The 17472-nt window shown below is 51.6% G+C and overlaps 1 protein-coding gene across 1 annotated transcript in view; it reads right to left on the reverse strand.

Moving 5' to 3' along the window:
- The window catches only part of GRIK3 (glutamate ionotropic receptor kainate type subunit 3), a 235422-nt gene that overhangs the window by 66276 nt on the left and 151674 nt on the right, over window positions 1-17472 (reverse strand). The window contains exons 3-5 of the mRNA XM_057744441.1: window positions 16954-17211; window positions 9818-9999; window positions 7401-7454 (exon numbers count right to left, since the gene is read on the reverse strand). Coding sequence (XP_057600424.1) covers window positions 7401-7454; window positions 9818-9999; window positions 16954-17211 — 494 coding nt within the window. The remainder of the gene's footprint in view (window positions 1-7400; window positions 7455-9817; window positions 10000-16953; window positions 17212-17472) is intronic.

Here is a 17472-nt window from a genome sequence, read left to right on the forward strand (position 1 = left end):
AGTGGGGAGCTGGAAAAGAGGCCTCTTTGTCCGGCTCCAATTTTTTTATCCAAACTGCCCTGGGCTGAGACCCCATGTGCTGTACACAGTGAACTGTGTACAACCTTGCTGCTTGGCAAAAAGTTGCTGTTCTCCATGCCAAATGTTGACACATTGAATTCAGCATCGTCGAGGGACCTTTCAGAAACATTCAGCATAACATAATAGACTAATTCATTAGCACCCCATGGGTCTGACTGGGTAGAAGCTGAAGCTCGGAAAACATCGCCGTAAGGAATGACAGATGAAAATATCTTTCCCATGATATAACTGTTATTGCCGGGAAGTGGCATTAATTGTGATTGCTTATCTATTAATTTATTATAATTCTTTTTTCACCTCCAGGCTTTTACCTACACATGACATGTACCAGGGGCTCAGCTGGGGCTGATTAACGTGGGGTTATCTGGGAATGGCTCAAAGCTGGCTGGAACAGATAATGGCAGCTGGAGTAATTAAAATGTCTTCTGCGTGGGAGAAGCAAGTTTGGAGAATTTTTTAGAGGCGAAGACTTGGTGACATGGGTTTCCTAAAGGGAAGGAGATAAATATCAAACGCCACTGCCCGCCCCAGTACGGCCGCGACTGACCAATGGGCACAAAGAGGTGCAATCACGAGGTAGACCCCCAAGCCAACGGGGCTGGAAGGAGAAGCTTGGAGTCGGAGCCGGAAGCAGGGCGTGGGGACCCAGGGGACATAGCGGATGCCCTGGCATAAGGGGAGCTGCTGGGAGGTGCCCTGGTACCTGCCGCTCCCCAGCCCCCAACACACACACATATTCCACTGCAGAACTGTATATGTACTGCAGGGACTACGGCTCCCTGGAAGGGTCGGCTCTTTCTGACCCTCAGAGAGGCACGGGGAGGAAGGGCAGTGGGCTGGAACAGACGTCAGGAGCCCAGGCTTTTATCACTGATCTGCTGTGAGACTCTGGGCCGTTCACTCAACCTCTCTGGTCCCTGGCTTCCCCATCAATCAGTGGGAAGCACAAACTCTGCTCTGTGAAGAGGAAAATCAGTGATGTGGAGAAAGGGCTTTGGAACCTGTGACGTGTGGGTGCTGCTGGGATGTGTGGAGGCTTTGCTCCCCACATGAGTTGCGAATCACGTGATGCCTGGACCATCACGGCCTGTGGAACCCGAGCCAGAGCCGGTCAGAGGAAGCCAGGCGACATCGCATGCGGCTCTCGGCACGAGCTTCAGCAGAGGGCTTTGGAGCTGGACCGCTCCTAGCTGGTCAGAATCCTTGCTCGGCCACTTTCTTACGGAGTGACCTCGTTGAGCCTCAGTTTCTACTTTTCTGTAAAACTGGGAAAGTCATGCTTCCCCTGGAGAGTTGCTCTCCATTTTGGATGAGATGGGGCATGCTGAGCACATAAAAAATATAAGTAGGAATTATTTAATTAATCGATTGAACTCTTACATAATGCTAAACACCAGGCACTTTCCTTAGGGCTTTACTGACGTCAACATACTTGCTTAATGCTCAGCCTGACAGTCCTATGAGGTAGTACTGTTCTTGTGGCCATTTTACAGATGGGGAGTGAGGCACAGTGAGGTGAAGTAACTTGCCCAAGGAAGTGGAAGAATCTCGATTCTAACTCAGGCAGACGGGCACCAGAGTCCGTGGTCTTCACTGTTGCTATGAATGAAGGTGTTAATTTCACTGATTACTGTCCTCTTTGTATTGTGTTCATTCAGTCATTCATTCAGGCATTAATGAGCACCTACTGTATTCCAGACACCATTTGGGCACTGGAGATATGGAGGTAAACTGGGCACCGTCCTTCATCCTTATATGCATGAAGGAAGCCTACCAGCTGGCGAGATTTGTGTTGGATCCTTCTCTAGACAACCCCTCTCACCCAAGTGCCTAGCTTGGTACCTGGGACCTTGAGAGCATATATATATGACTGCTGGATAAGTGAGTAAATGAACAACTGAATTAAGGAAATATAAAAGTAAGGAAAGCAGGGATTTCCCTGGTGGTTCAGTGGTTAAGACTGTGCTTCCTGCCTAAGGAGGCAAAAGATCTGTATGCAGAAAACTTTAAGACACTGATGAAAGAAATCAAAGATGACACAAACAGATGGAGGGACATACCATGTTCCTGGATTGGAAGAATCAACATCGTGAAAATGACTGTACTACCCAAAGCAATTTACAGATTCAATGCAATCCCGATCAAATTACCAATGGCATTTTTCACAGAACTAGAGGAAGAAATCTTACGATTTGTATGGAAACGCAAAAGACCCCGAATAGCCAAAGCAATCTTGAGAAGGAAAAATGGAGTTGGTGGAATCAGGCTTCCTGACTTCAAACTATACTACAAGGCCACAGTGATCAAGACAGTATGGTACTGGCACAAAAATAGAAAGGAAGATCAATGGAATAGAATAGAGAACTCAGAAGTAAGCCCAAACACATATGGGCATCTTATCTTTGACAAAGGAGGCATGAGTATACAATGGAAAAAAGACAGCCTCTTCAATAAGTGGTGCTGGGAAAATTGGACAGCAACATGTAAAAGAATGAAATTAGAACACTTCTTAACACCATACACAAAAATAAACTCCAAATGGATTAAAGACCTACATGTAAGGCCAGACACTATAAAACTCCTAGAGGAAAACATAGGCAGAACACTCTATGACATACATCAAAGCAAGATCCTTTTTGACCCACCTCCTAGAATCATGGAAATCAAATCAAGAATAAACAAATGGGACCTCATGAAACTTAAAAGCTTTTGCACAGCCAAAGAAACCATAAACAAGACTAAAAGGCAACCCTCAGAATGGGAAAAAATAATTGCCTATGAAACAACGGACAAAGGATTAACCTGCAAAATATACAAGCAGCTCATGCAGCTTCATACCAAAAAAGCAAATAACCCAATCCACAAATGGGCAGAAGACCTAAATAGACATTTCTCCAAAGAAGACATACAGATGGCCAACAAACACATGAAAAGATGCTCAACATCACTCATCATCAGAGAAATGCATGTCAAAGCCACAATGAGGTATCACCTCACACCAGTCAGAATGGCCATCATCACAAAATCTGGAAACCACAAATGTTGGAGAGGGTGTGGAGAAAAGGGAACTCTCCTGCACTGTTGGTGGGACTGTAAGTTGGTACAGCCACTATGGAAAACAATTTGGAGGTTCCTTAAAAAACTACAAATAGAACTACCATATGATCCAGTAATCCCACTCCTGGGCATATACCCAAAGAAAACCATAATCCCCAAAGAAACTTGCACCATAATGTTTATTGCAGCACTATTTACAATAGCCAGGACATGGAAGCAACCTAAATGCCCATCAACAAATGAATGGATACAGAAGATGTGGCATATATATACAATGGAATATTACTCAGCTATAAAAAGGGATGAGATGGAGCTATATGTAATGCGGTGGATAGAACTACAGTCTGTCATACAGAGTGAAGTAAGTCAGAAAGAGAAAGACAAATATTGTATGCTAACTCACATATACGGAATCTAAAAATGGTACTGATGAACTCAGTGACAAGAATAAGGACGCAGATACAGAGAATGGACTGGAGAACTCGAGGTTTGGGAGGGGGCAGGGGGTGAAGGGGAAGCTGAGATGAAGCGAGAGAGTAGCACAGACATATATATACTACCAACTGTAAAATAGATAGTGGGAAGTTGTTGTATAACAAAGGGAGTCCAACTCGAGGATGGAAGATGCCTTAGAGGACTGCGGCAGGGAGGGTGGGGGGGACGCGGCGGGGGGGAGTCAAGAAGGGAGGGAATACGGGGATATGTATATAAAAACAGATGATTGAACTTGGTGTACCCCCCCAAAAAATAATAAATAAATAAATAAAAATTAAAAAAAAAAAAAAAAAAAAAAAAGACTGTGCTTCCACTGCAAGGGGCATGGGTTTGATCCCTGGTCGGAAACTGAGATCCCATATGCCATGAGGTGTGGGAAAAAAAAACCCCAAACATAAAAAAGTAGGGAAAACAGATACTCTCCGGGGCTAGGACACTGCCCCAGGGTGCAAGGATACTACCCTGTCCCTCCCTCCAAGACCTCCCACCTTGACCCCATGCTGACACTGGCATTAATGTGGAGAGCCACTGGTGTCACTGGGGTGGCGTTTTCTCCAGAGTCTTGGCTAGAAGTTCAGGTCGGGCCATGGGGCTGAGGGTCCAAAGCGTCAGCTCCCTGAAGGGACACCCCCTCTGGCCTTGGAATGAGGGCATGAGCCAGGTAGAGATGCTTTTAACTGACTGTCTAGAGCTAAGACTGGAAACAAAAAAGAGGACTTAACCACAGGCCCTGTGTGGACACAGTGGATGAGGGGCCATTACTCAGGGCGGGTGAATGAGATCTGTGGATTTTGTTCCTGCCACTTCTGAAAGGATCTCTCAATGCCCCAACCCTTCCGCTTGGTGGCCATGACTTAAGGGTCTGTGAGTCCATTGTGTTCTGCCTCCCACTGCCGGACCTCAGCTGACCGGCCAAGGAGTGGTCGCCTCCCCAAGGGGCTTGCTACAGTCTGGCTGATGACTCAGCCCCTATCCTGGGGACATTTGAAAATGTGGGGATGGCATTTTCTGATTTGTTACCAAGCCTAGATATTAGTGAGCAGAGACAAGGACGCTCAACATTCTATAATGGGCAGGACATTCTGGAAGGATGACCTGTCCAGCCCCAAAGGCCTATATAGTGTCCTGTGGAGAAGCACTAGCTGATGCTGGGCTGGTCTGAGATTTGACCTGGGGAAGGTGGGTAACGCTCAGAGAAAGAGGTGCTGAGAAGCAGCAGAAGCAGAATGGATGGTCACTTGGGGTGTGATGATCCCAGGGCAGCTGTGGTGAGCAGAAGCTTCCAGGGAACAGAGACTGTGAGGAAGGAGCCAAGGCTGAGAGCCTGGGGAGGCAGCCACGGGCAGAGAGAGGGGGACAGAAGAGCGTGGCTGAGACTCGGGGAAGAGGGCTGGAATCATAATCCCCGTGGTGCCCAGAGTTGCTCTGGGTCCAGAACCACCCTCCATGTCTGCTCTTGTGGCTGGTGGTTCCTTCTTGAGTCTCTAGTGACTTGAGGTTACTTGATTGAATTCTGCTCCTTGCAGCCAAGAGAGGACAAGTGAAGGACGTGAAGCCCAGAGATGCCACAAATGATTCCCATTTCAGAGGCAAGGAAACTGAGGTCCAGGGAAGTTAAGCAATCTGCCCACATGCACAGCCAGGAGGTGGCGGAGCAGGGACTCTCATCCTTGTCTGTGCCTCTGAGGCCTGCTCTCCTGTCACTGTGCTGGTAAGTGATGTGGAGGGCAGATGGGCACAGTCTGCAGGGGGACCACAGCCAGCCCAGGAGGTCTGCCTGCTCCTCCCTTGTATCCTCCTTCTGTGGACTTTGCCACAGCGGCTCAGAGCGGCGAAGACTTAGGGAGGTGAGCCAGCAGAATGAAAGTGTGGGAGGAATGTGCTGAGCTGGCACAGGGCTGGTGGGGACCCCGAAGGGCCCAGAGGTTGGTCTCGGCACCTCAGAAGCCCAGGGTGGGATGGACAGGGCTGCCAAGCCAGAGATGGAGCCGCCACGCCAGAGACGGAGCCTCGGGCCCCTGGAGTGTGCCCCACCCCACCTTCCCAGCCTTGCTCCTCTGCCCTGCCCATAGCTCCAAAAGGAAGTAGAATATTGGAGATCTGACAGCCTCGTCCTCCAGCCGCTAATGACTTTCCCAGGGGGGAAGCCAGCTTGGGTGGGTGGAAATCCAGAAGGGACTCCAGGCAGAAGATGCCTGGTCTCAGTCACCAGCTTCCAGCATTCCTTTCTCCCACCACGGCTCCTGGTAGGTCCCCAGGTCTGAGCTCTGGATCAGAAGAGTGGGCAGGGTGGCCCTTGAGCTCTGCCACAGGCACAGGGTGTAGTGGGTGGGGTTACAGAGAGGGTAAGAAGCAGTGGTGTGCTGGTAAATGCTTAGTAACCAGCTCTCAGGGGATGGTGGGTCGGAACCTCTTATTTGTAGCGTTTGCCAGCTTCTGTGGTGTGGATAATCCCTCCCTGGCCAATCTCAAGCTACCTGAATGTGGAGTTGGGAAGAGATGAACACAGTTGGCTCTGGCAATCAACCAGAGTGAGCCTTGAAGAGCTAACCTGCCTCCTGGCCTTTGCGTATGCTGTTCCCTCTATGTGGAATGCCCTTCCTCTCTCTCCTTGGTGAACTCCTACTGATCCTTCAAGGCCCAGTTCAAGCATCTTCTTTCCTATAAGGCTGTCTGAAATTCCCCACCTTCCACCAGCCCTGTGGCACCTGGCATCTCCTTCTGCTGTGCCCTGTGGCCATCTGTCCAGGCCTGTGACGGCCCGAGCCTTCTGAATGAGGTAAACATAGAGATGTAGACTAAACAGGATGGGAGCTCCTTGAGGGCAAGCCTCAGCGCCAGTCGTCTTGAGATACTGAGCTGAGCACAGGCGCTGGGTAAGGAATGTCAACTGGGTGCTGGATGAACAAAGGGACACAGCCAGAGGCCTGCAAGGCTGCAGTGGCAAGTCTGACGCAGATTTCAGGAGCTTGTTTCATCCACAGGATGGTTAGCGATTCTGTCACTCGCCTGAGATCTGGGCTGGGTGGAAGCGTCCACCTGGGACCGCAGCAAGATCCAAGGGCACCTGGCTCCAAGGCATGGTGGCTGGAGGTTGCTGCCCCTTTGGCACAGGGATGTCTTTATTCTGCTGAGCTCAGACCACAACTAATTATCCTAATGGGTTTAAATGGCCCTAAATGTGCTCACGGTTTGGACAGGACCCATCTGGAGCCCGCAGGTGGGCTGGCCCAGCTGACGGTGAGTGGGCAGACTTGAGCGCGGATGCCACAGGAATCCAAAGTGGCAACTCCTATTGTTGCGTGAGGCCTGAGACCTGTGTGGGGACCCGTGGGCCAGGGACTGAGGGTCATCGTCATAATAACAGCTCTTCATGGGAGTCAGGCACTGCTCTCAGCGCTTTAGTTCATGAACTCATTCCATTCTCACAACAATCCTAGGAGGTAGGAGCCATGATCATGCCCATTTTGCAGAGGGAGAAACTGAGGGAGCTTAAATGACTTGTGTGAGGTCTCTCAGCCAGCAAGCACAGGGGCTTGTGTTCACACGGGCAGGTTCTAGAGTTGCTGCCCTTAGTCACAACATGACGTCACAAAGTGGGTGGGCCACAAAGACAAATTCATGCTCTTGCCTGGGGCCACGCCTCCAGCCTTAGGAAGCAAGTCCAGCCTGAATCTCTTCTAGCCGCGGCAACTGTCCCCCACCAGGCTGACCTTGCCCTGAGGGAGCCCCACCCCGACCCGTGCCAGGACCTGAAGGTACGTTACCAGGGTGGTGAAGATGAAGTGGTAGTACTCGGTCATCATGCCCATGGCCATGGCCTGCAGGAGAGCAAAGCGTCAGCGGCCTGCAGGGAGCCCCCGGGAGGCCCCTCCCCCTCTCCACCCTGGGTGCGGGTGGGAAGAGTGGTGAGGACCTGGGGTCGCACAGGCTGGCCGAGAGTTGGGGGAGGCTGGCCGCTTGGACTAGGACGTCCTCTGGGACCCCCTCCTGACAATGGCAATGACCGGCCGGCAGACAGCAATGGACTTCACACTGGAGGGTGCAGCAAGGTCACCTGCGACGCGTCAAAATGCAGAATCTTGGGCCACACTCTCCGAAGATGCCAAATTCTGCAGGGCCAGGTGGAGGCCAGGTGTCTGCCTTTTTAGTAAGCATCTCTGGGCCTGCTGCACTTGAAGAAATGCTGATGGAACCCGCCCAACACCGCCTCCTCAAGCGCCCGGACTCCACTCACCGGAACTCACTGTCCTGGCTGCAGGAAGATGCCTGTGGGAGCCTGGCCCTCACCAGCTCAGCCAGGCCTGAGGAGGAGGCCCTGTCCTCAGTCTGAGCCTCCCCCCAGAAGGGCTGAGACATCCCTGCTTCCTGGCTGGCCACACAGCGGGCCACATGGCTACTGGGAATTATTATTACACATCATCATGAAATCCACATTATATATTATGTATTTTATTAGAAGCCTAAAATCTATAATACTAATTACCATAATGCATTTTCTACAGAGTTCTTCAGAATGTGGGCCCACAAAGGGCTCGGGGGGAGATGTCACTGGGTCAAGTACACTTTGAAAATGCCTCACATTCCCTCCCGGTCTTGGAGATTCGCGACCCGCACCCGCAGGTGAAAGGCTCAAGAAGTCCTCAGTCTGCAGACACGCTCACCTTGGTGTCAGTGTCAGGCTGAGCACAGAATCCTCATTTTCAATTCTAGAAGTTTTCATGTCAGCAACCTGGGGAGTGAATTCTGACTTTCTGGCTGGATGACCTCAGGCCCATGACTTTCCCCTGGAGCCTCAGTTTCCCTGTCTGTAAACAGCACGATCATCGCCCCTACTTCCCAGGGTGGCGGTAAACGAGGAGCAGTGTGTGCACCCGGCACAAAGAGACTCCTCAGTGAACCCAAGTTGTGATCGTCTTCATTACCTGGTTGCACGTGCCCGGAAGCGGAGGGAGGCACTGGGCGCCGTTGGCCGGGAGGGTGACGGTTAAGGGGTTTCAGAGGAGCACGTGTTTCTTCCACATGGAGTTTAGAGACGTGCCACCTCCCTGCTGACATGACACTGGGCACAGGGATAAACTCTTTCTTTGCCTCATCTCACTGAATCCCCCGGAACCAGGGGAAGGAGGGGTCATTCACTCCACCTACAGAGCAGGGGATGACTCTGGGTACACAGCTCCCAAGGGCAGAAGCAGGATTCAAGCCCTCAAGTGAGTTTTTTAGTTACTGTGTGAAGTCGCCTGGTGTGGACTTCCTCTGGGGGAAGACAGAGGGGGCTGTTTGGCTTGGACACCCCTTGCAGGGTGTTGGTGGGGTGGGGGTGGGGGGCGGAGGCCTTGAATATATTCCTGGCCAGCTCAGCACCTCTCCCCCTGTCCCCTCCCTGCCACCAGCATCTCCCAGGGTCATGTGTCAAGACCCCACAGAATGCCTCCTCCAATCACGAGGGACGCTTTCTGGGACCATATAATTGCCTTTTACACAAAGCAGTGGCTCGAATCAGAGTGGTTTTGGTTTCAGCTGTGGCACCCTCGGAGGGGGCTGCGAACGATTTCACTATTTATTTCTTAGGTGGCTGGTGGAGCTCGCCCTGGTTCCCAGCACGCCTCGCTGGGCCGTGTCCGGGAACAGAGGCATGGCCAGGACCGAGAGCCACTCTCCTCCCCCACCGTCGCTGCAGGGCTGAGCAGATGGTGTGCGGAGCCTCGATAAACCTCCTGGTGATAAGAGAGTGACACCGAGTGCCGCGGGCTGCAGGGAATTAGTGGCTGGAAGAGGCACTCGGGGGCTGTTCCTGAGACCCCCAGGCCTCTCTGTGCTTTCCGAAGCGTTCTGTTCCCTCTCGGCAGCCCCTGCCTCCCACCTGCACCGAGGTGGCGTGGAAACTGCCATTTACGCAGCACCCTCTGTGTGCCAGGCCTGGCTGGGGCAGCTCATCCATCATCTCATCCCATCCTCACATCAGCTCAGGGCCAAGAGCACTGTGTTCATTTTGCTGCTGGTGAAACTGAGGTTCACAGAGGTACCATGACCACCCAAGGTCACACAGCCAGAAAGAGGCAGACGAGGGGTCGAACTTGGATCTGGCTGACATCATGCCTGTGTTTGGGACGTGGGGGTGGGTGGGTGGGAGAAGTGGCAGGCAGATCCCAACCACCCCTCCCGCTGGCCAGCGCTCACGCACCTGCTTGAGGATCTGGGCGGCCATGGTATGGCTGCAGTCGAAGATAATGCGGAATTCCCGGCCTCGCTTCATCTCCTTCAGCAGCGGGCGCGAGTCATCAGAGTCCAGGGGGAGCTGGCGGATCTTCAGGCGGATGTTGTACCTCGATGGGGCCATGATGAGCTCCTGCAGTCGGATGAGCCCTGAGAGGTCCCGGGGCGCAAAAGACGCACGTGAGCACGTGCATACACAGCTGCAGGCATCCACAGACTCGTGTGGCCACAGGTCTGCAGACACACATGGACACTGGCACGTGACCCACGGAGATATGTGCATGGACACAGCCACGCATGTGCAGACACAGGCACTAGCACACTGGGGCACAGGCACGTGCACCCCGCTGTGCACACAGACACGTGTGCACACACAAACACAGGCTTACATGCACATGAACGGTGATCCAGATAGGATATACACTTGGGTTGACACACACACGTACACATGTAGATAAAGCTGTGTACACACCTATAGATTCAAAAGCAGGCACGGACAGCTAGCAAATCCCCACTGACTCTGCCCACCTGCACCTCTCTAACTCAGTGGGTGTAGAGACTTATGGAGCCCGAACAAGAGGCCCCCCCCCAGTCACCCTCCCCCTGGCCCCTCGCCCCCTGCCCCCTGCAACACTGTGAAGCATGGGACATAATCCTCCTAAACGGCCCCAGCAACCTGCTTCCAGGATGCGGCACAAGGGGTGGCTCCAGGCTCAGCTGTACCAACTGTTAAACCAGGGAAGGCCAGGCGGTGTTTTGTGCCCACCCCCTGCCCTCATCCCCAAGGACAGGCTGCCCCCCCCGCAAACCTTACACATTCTTCCAGGCTCAAGGCAGCCACCTCCTCCACGAAGCCTACTCCTGCTGCTCTGTCCAGACAAGATCTCCCCACCCCACTCCCATTCTGCCTCTCCTCCCCAGCTCGGAGGCCTCCTCCCTCAGCACTAGCCTCCTCTGGCCTCATCTCACTCTCCTTGTCCTGTCACCGGCTCCTCAACATCAGGGGCGGGGTTTCCACACCCCCAGCACAGGGCCTGGCACTTTGGTTGTGCTCAACACAAATTTCCATAATTGGGTTGACTACTGTTTTTTTCTCTTCACACTGAAAAATCCATCCTCCACCTTGGCATTTTGCAAAACCACTTAATCTGGGAACTTCCAGGGAAAACTGAATGTCACCTCCTGGAGACGAATGGCTTGCGTAGGTCTAATTAAGTTCATTTCTGTCCCTATTACAAGGTCCATTCTTGCTGACTCCTCTTTGTGTAGCCTGGAAGGGAGCCTGCTTGCTGTTCTCAATAGCCCCACCCACTGCAGGGAGGGCTGAGGCAGTGGGGGGCCAGGGTCCCAAGCAGGCCATCCCCTCCCACCTGCTGGACGCACTGCCCACACTCAGGGCTCGGTGTCCGCACCCTGGAGGCACCATCCACTCCGCCATGCTCCATTTCCCCTGCTAACAACACTCCAATTTTCCTTTGGGGAACAACTCCTCCCCCATGCTCAGTCCACATGACTCAGGAGGGATCTGTCCCCCCTCCAGGGACACAAAATCTGGCCCCAGCTTGGTCAATCAGCACACACATTGCTCTAGGCATAGGTACAGGCTTAGAGATGGATGTGTGACACCAGCTGGTCCTATCAGATGACTCCCAGGAATTGTGCCAGAGTAACTGGTAAGAGATAACTCCCTTTCCATTTAACTCCAAATGGGGAAGAAGTGAGTCTGGGGATCACCGCTTAGAATCTGGTGGTTCTAACAGGGCAGAAGTCAGGACACATGGAAAGAAAATAAGCCCTAAAGATACTTGTTTGTACCCCTAAAGCTAAAATTACTCCTGAAGTTTCCAGTAAAGGAAACCAACAAAATTCCCCTCACCCCACCCTCCACAGGCCTTTTTTTTTTTGTTTTTTTTTTTGGCTTAAGCTAGTTTGTGATGGATTAAAGTTGGCAATCAGCTGTCGCAGGGCCCCCTATCTGGACAGAGTCCACACACACAGACAGCCCACTTTGCAAGCCTTCCAACGAAAAGTCTGGGTTTCCAAAGCCATTTCTGGTACATACGCCTGGGTCTGTTCAGCCTTTCATTCCCATTCCTGAGGGCTGGACATCAGAAAAGCAATCTGACTGGTATCCATCATTCCACTCTGCTGGGGAGGACAGAGATATTTCTCTGGGATCTAAGCCTCCCAAAGAGCTCCCAAACAAGCTTTGCCATGGCTGTGGGCATCAGGAATCCCCAGCCTCCTGGAAGGTCTCAGATCCAGGTGCGTGGGCTAGGAGAGGGCTCTGGAGTCCTGGAGTGGTCTGGACCAAACAGGAGCTCCAGTGTGTCGTAATTCCAAACTTGATAGGGGCAGGAAGAGGATATCAGGTAACCTTAGCAGAGGAGAGAGGGGCCATAAGCTTCCCCCAAGCGCACGTGCACACACATACACACACACAAACACACACACCCATCCCTATCCTCCCTCCTCAACTAATCCCAGAAGTTCTTAGTTTGGCTGAATGATGCTGCCCATTCACACACATTACCCTGCGAGGCCCTGAGTGCACACTTTGCTCCTACTCGCTCAGTTTTCAGAACCAGGCATAGCATCAGTAGGCACGTGGGCTTTGGGGACTCAGGACATGAGGACAGGGACCATTTGGATGCTGGAGCAGAGGCCACCAGAGCTTTCTTGTCAGCCAAGTTCATTGCCCCGTGTAACACACAGTGACCCACATTCTCCAGCAGCAAATGTCAGACCTCCTTCCCATCAGTGTATTCCCGAAGGAGACCAGAGGCTCGTGTTGGCCCATCCCAGCAGAGGACTAGGCTCTTCGTTCGCCTGAGATGAGCTCTCCTTCCTGGCTGCTTCCCTAATCAGTCTCTCTCAAAATATCTGCAGTGAATCATAGTTGTTGAAGTCATGCTTTTCACTTACAAAGCACTTCTGCATTCATTACCCTGTGTAACCATCTCCCTGTCCTAGAAGGCATACAGAGTAGGGGCTTCTGTCCCAATGTTACAGATAAAGAAACTGAGGCCCATAGAGGTTCCTCCCAAGATTTTGCCACATGCTAGCCATGGGATCAAAATTTGAGACCCAGTCTTTTTGGCTCCTAGACTGGGGCCTTTTACTCCACCCCAGCTTTTTCTAAGCCCCTTTCCTTTAATTCTTGATAGGAATTAGTCTTTGTGCATAGATTGGGTTAGGAAGGTGGCTGTGTGGCAAAGCTCACGGGGCAAACATTGGTTCCTGGAATAATCACTCTTGGCATTCTGTAAATGATGAGTTGGCATCCTGAAATCATGGGCCAAACTAATGACCACAGTGGTTTGTATCCCTATTATCCCTGTGTTTTCCTGGGCACACAAAAATCATATTATAAACTCAACAACCACAAACCCCAAACTCTGGGGTTTTGCCTCCTGCCCCACATGGGATGTTTGCACCTAAGAAATTCCACACATAGTAATCCAGGCAACATTACACTAATAAGTAATAAAGCCTCTATAGTAATAAAGGCTCTTGTCCATGCTTTCCCCTTGCTCCTGCCTCCTGACCAACCTTCCATGTGGCTGTGGGTGCCACAACGTGCCCCCTTCTGCTTCTAGGGAACTGCAAGTAACAACTCTTCTTTCTAGGACATTGACCTCTTCATGTCATCACTTGGTCATATCTACCCTTTAAATCCCAGGTATATTTTAAAACAATTCTCTCTGTAGTGGATTGCAGTGACGACCCCAATTCTTCACCCTTCCCTACATCCACATCCTTTGCCATGTAATTTTACAGTGCCCTCCAGCTGCGGGCAGGTGACTTGCTCTACCCACGACACTGGGCTCAACTGTGTGAACTGTTTTGGCTAATGGGGTATTAGCAGGCATGACATAAGTGAACACTTGAAATGGATTTGCACCCTGGGTTTGTTCTCTTCACCTCTGCCATTGTCATGACAACATGCCTGGGCTAGCCTGCTGGAGGATGCGAGCCTACCTACCCCATTATCTCAGCCAAGGCCAGTCTAGATCAGCCAACAGTCAGCCGACCCCCAGGCAGGTGAGTGATCCAGCTGAGACCAGAATAACTGCCTGGCCAATATCAGTCAGTCACTGACCCTACAGACTTGTGAGCTAAATCAATGCTTATTATTTTAAGCCACTAAGTTTTGGGGCGATTTGTTACACAGAATTATTGTAGAAATAGATAACTGATATGCCTTTTTCAAGCATACTAAGAGGACCATGATTTTGTTTGGGTGGCAATGTGCCAGCTCCAAGACATGACTCTGGGGGAAGGCCAAGCAGTGGCCGTCCCATTCCCATCTGAGTGTGTTTAGGGTAGTAGGCGCAGACTCGATGAGCTGTATAGTGTGTTCTGTTGGAAGGTTATGAGACAGATTTTCCTCCCTGATGAGGCACAAATCCCATTAAGAGCAATCCCTTTGGCTTCTACCTCTTTCCTTACCACTTCCTGGGGCATCATCATGTAAGGATGTGATGCTTGGGGCTGCAGCAACTTTATTGTGGGGGAAAGTCAAGAGAACTGCAGTGATACTGACCCAGCATCCTGACTCCGTTGAACTGCTAAACCAGCCCTGGAAAGGCCCAACTCCAGACTTCTTGTCAGTGAGTTAACTAAGTGGCTACTGCTCCAGTCAGTTTGAGGTGGGTCGTCTGTTACTCACAGTCAAAACACACTAATGGAAACAACCCCCAAAGAAAAACACAGTCAAAGTCTGCTATAAAGTGCTTCCCACTCCATGGGTTTGATGACGCACAAGCTGTCCTGTCCCCTTGAAATATCCTGATTCTGGGAGCATACTTCTTACTACCCACTATTTTTCATCAGTTATATTATTGTTTGACTGAATCCAACCCTGAATCCCTAGTACTAAGTTCTTTTTGACCAAACCAGCTCCATCGCTGACTCCCCTATGTTTTAAAATATTTGTTGAATTGAACTGAGTATCAAGTTGAATTAAACTATATTTAAATACTACAGGAAAGAGTATGTTGGGCACTGGAAAGGCTGAAGAAATGAAGACGTCATCCCATCTTCTTTTGAGAAGTTAATCATATTGTAGGGCTGTGAGTGCCCACCCAGAGGTCATCAGAGCTAAGAATCAAGTGATGTGTACCTATAGCCAGAGCTAGACATTCTTGGGAAAGGAGGCACCAGGCCTTAGCATCTGCTCTGACCAGTCTCACTGGCATCTACCTTCATGCCATAGCATCTTTTCCTCTGCAAAGCCCCTCCCTCTAACTCTATCCAGCCCGGAGGCCCTGATACTGCCAGGCAGTGGTTAATGCCAGTGTCTCTTCTGACTATTCTGTGCCCATGACACTCCTACAGTTTTCAATATTACCTGCTCACATCCAATTCTTGTCTTCCATTCTGGCCCCAAGTTCTCTTCCAAGCAGTCCCTTTGTTCCTGCCTGGACCAGTACGGCCACCTCTGCCTCCGTCTTCCTGCTCCAGGTTCTCCCTCCAACCCTCTGTACATTGCTGTCAGTGCCACCTTCTAAAACTCTGCTTTTGTTATTCTACTTATTTGCTCAACAACACTCAATGGTCCTTGGCTGCTTACAAGATAAAGCCCGAACTCTGAAGCTAGACAGCAGAGACCTTGCCCACAGCCTGATACATGTGGTTTATCTGACCTTTACCTCCTACCCTCCATGCTGGGATCCTTTCCCCTGCCAGGCTGTCCTCTTGATGGGACTGCCATGCACAGCCCCACCTCCTCATCTTGCTCACACTTTCCCCCCCTCCTGTAATGCCTCTGTGACTCCCCTCCTTGTCCGTCCATCCTCAAGGCCAGGCTCATGTCTCTCCTCCTCTGGTAAATCAGCCCAGACTAGCCAAGGCCATGGAGCTTCCTCTCCCCAAGTGCCTCTAGCTCTGACTGTATGTACATGTCACTTGGCTCTTAGCTCTGATGGCCTAGAAAGACCTGTGAGCTCTGGGTGGGCACGTACCCCCTTCAATACGACTAACTCCTCAAAACAAGATGGAATAACCACATCCTTATTTCTTCTCCCTTACCAGTGTCCAGCACACCCTTTCCTGCCATATTTAATTATAGTTTATTTCCATTTTATTTTCAGTTCCATTCAATTCAATTCAACAAACATTTAAACATCTACATTGTACCAGATGTTGTGCTAAATCCCAGAGGCACCGAAGACTCATAGTCTGGAAGCAGAAACAGGCTCAAAGATAGACAATCCTTCATCATATGTTAAGACAGACAAAACTACAGGGCTGAGCAACACTGGCCATGACTGGCAACTGGGCAGGAGTGCCTCTCAATAGCTGGGGGCACTGAGCAGGGGTGGGGGTCCCTGCCATCCAGGGTCTACTGTCTGGTGCTTTGGGTATAGCAGGAACTCAAGAGATGCTTGTCAAATCCCGAGTTAACTAAACTTCTGATCGTCTTTTCTGAGGGATCCTCTCCCCACTATCCCGACTCCCCATTAGGAGGTAATCAAGAGCTGACACTGAATCACAGGCAGCTGAGAGCTGGAGGGCTCTCTCCACGTTGGCTGCTGTAGCTCTTGACTTGTCACATGGGCAGAACAGGGCCAGATGGGTTAAGTGACTTGCCAAGGTCACTCTCACTTAAGAGTGAGGGCTAAGAAATGTCTTGGGACTTGAGTCTTTGGAAAGAAAGGGGAGGAGAGGAAACAGCTTGTGCTGCCCGGCTAGTAAGCGCAGAGCCGGCACGCACCATGTACTGTTTGGTTTGAGTTCAGAGTCTGCACTCATAGCCAGCACGGAGCTGGAAGCGTTTGCTGCAGATGAGAATGTGGGAATGTGCGGGTGCAGGCAGGTGTGGGCGTGGCTGTGCAGGTGTGAGTGCAGAATGGAGCATGCTGCTGGGGTGGAGGGGGGAGTGGAGGGCAGGCGTGAAGTGGGCTGGGCGGGGTGAGAGTGGCTGGTGTGCACGGGGCTGCAGCTGAGTGCAGGGCGAGCATCAGGGTGACTGGATGAGGCTTGGGTGTAAGTGTGGACATTTTCCCCAGGGGTAGCTGACGTAGAGCATCAAGGAGCCTGATCCTGGGGCTCTGCCACCCTCACCTCCTGCCCATGGCCCAGCCAGGCCTGGCTACTCACCTGTGCTGTCGTCATAGACCACGGTGGCCGACCGCCACTTGAGGTACTGGACCAGGTCGAGGATGGCGTGGCTGAGGGAGGCGTAGTCCGGGTACAGGTTCACATAGAAGGTGTCTTTGTTGTCCAGTGGGTGGTGCTTCCAGCGCAGCTGGATGTGAGGCACCTCCAGCGCGTTGCAGATGGACTGGACGGCATTGGTGCAGGAGCCCTGGGATGGCCCGAAGATCGCCACCACCCCCAAAGCCAGCTGGTCGCAGGCTGCAACGGAGGAGCGGGGGGAAGGACGGTACAGGGGTGAGTGCTGTCTCAACAGGCAGCTGGGCACTGGGGGCATGAGGGGGAGTGATCTTGATGACACCTCTGAGGATGGGTGACTGATGAGCTCTCTGAATCTCAGTTTCCTCATCTGGAAACTGGGGTTGTAATAGCCCTCGCCTTAGGGAATCACAGGAGAGTTGAATGAGGTAATGAGTATACACTGTTGGTGGGAATATAAATTGGTGCAGCCACTATGGAGAA

The sequence above is a fragment of the Hippopotamus amphibius genome, chromosome 1 (assembly GCF_030028045.1).
Source record: "Hippopotamus amphibius kiboko isolate mHipAmp2 chromosome 1, mHipAmp2.hap2, whole genome shotgun sequence".
Lineage (NCBI taxonomy): Eukaryota > Metazoa > Chordata > Mammalia > Artiodactyla > Hippopotamidae > Hippopotamus > Hippopotamus amphibius.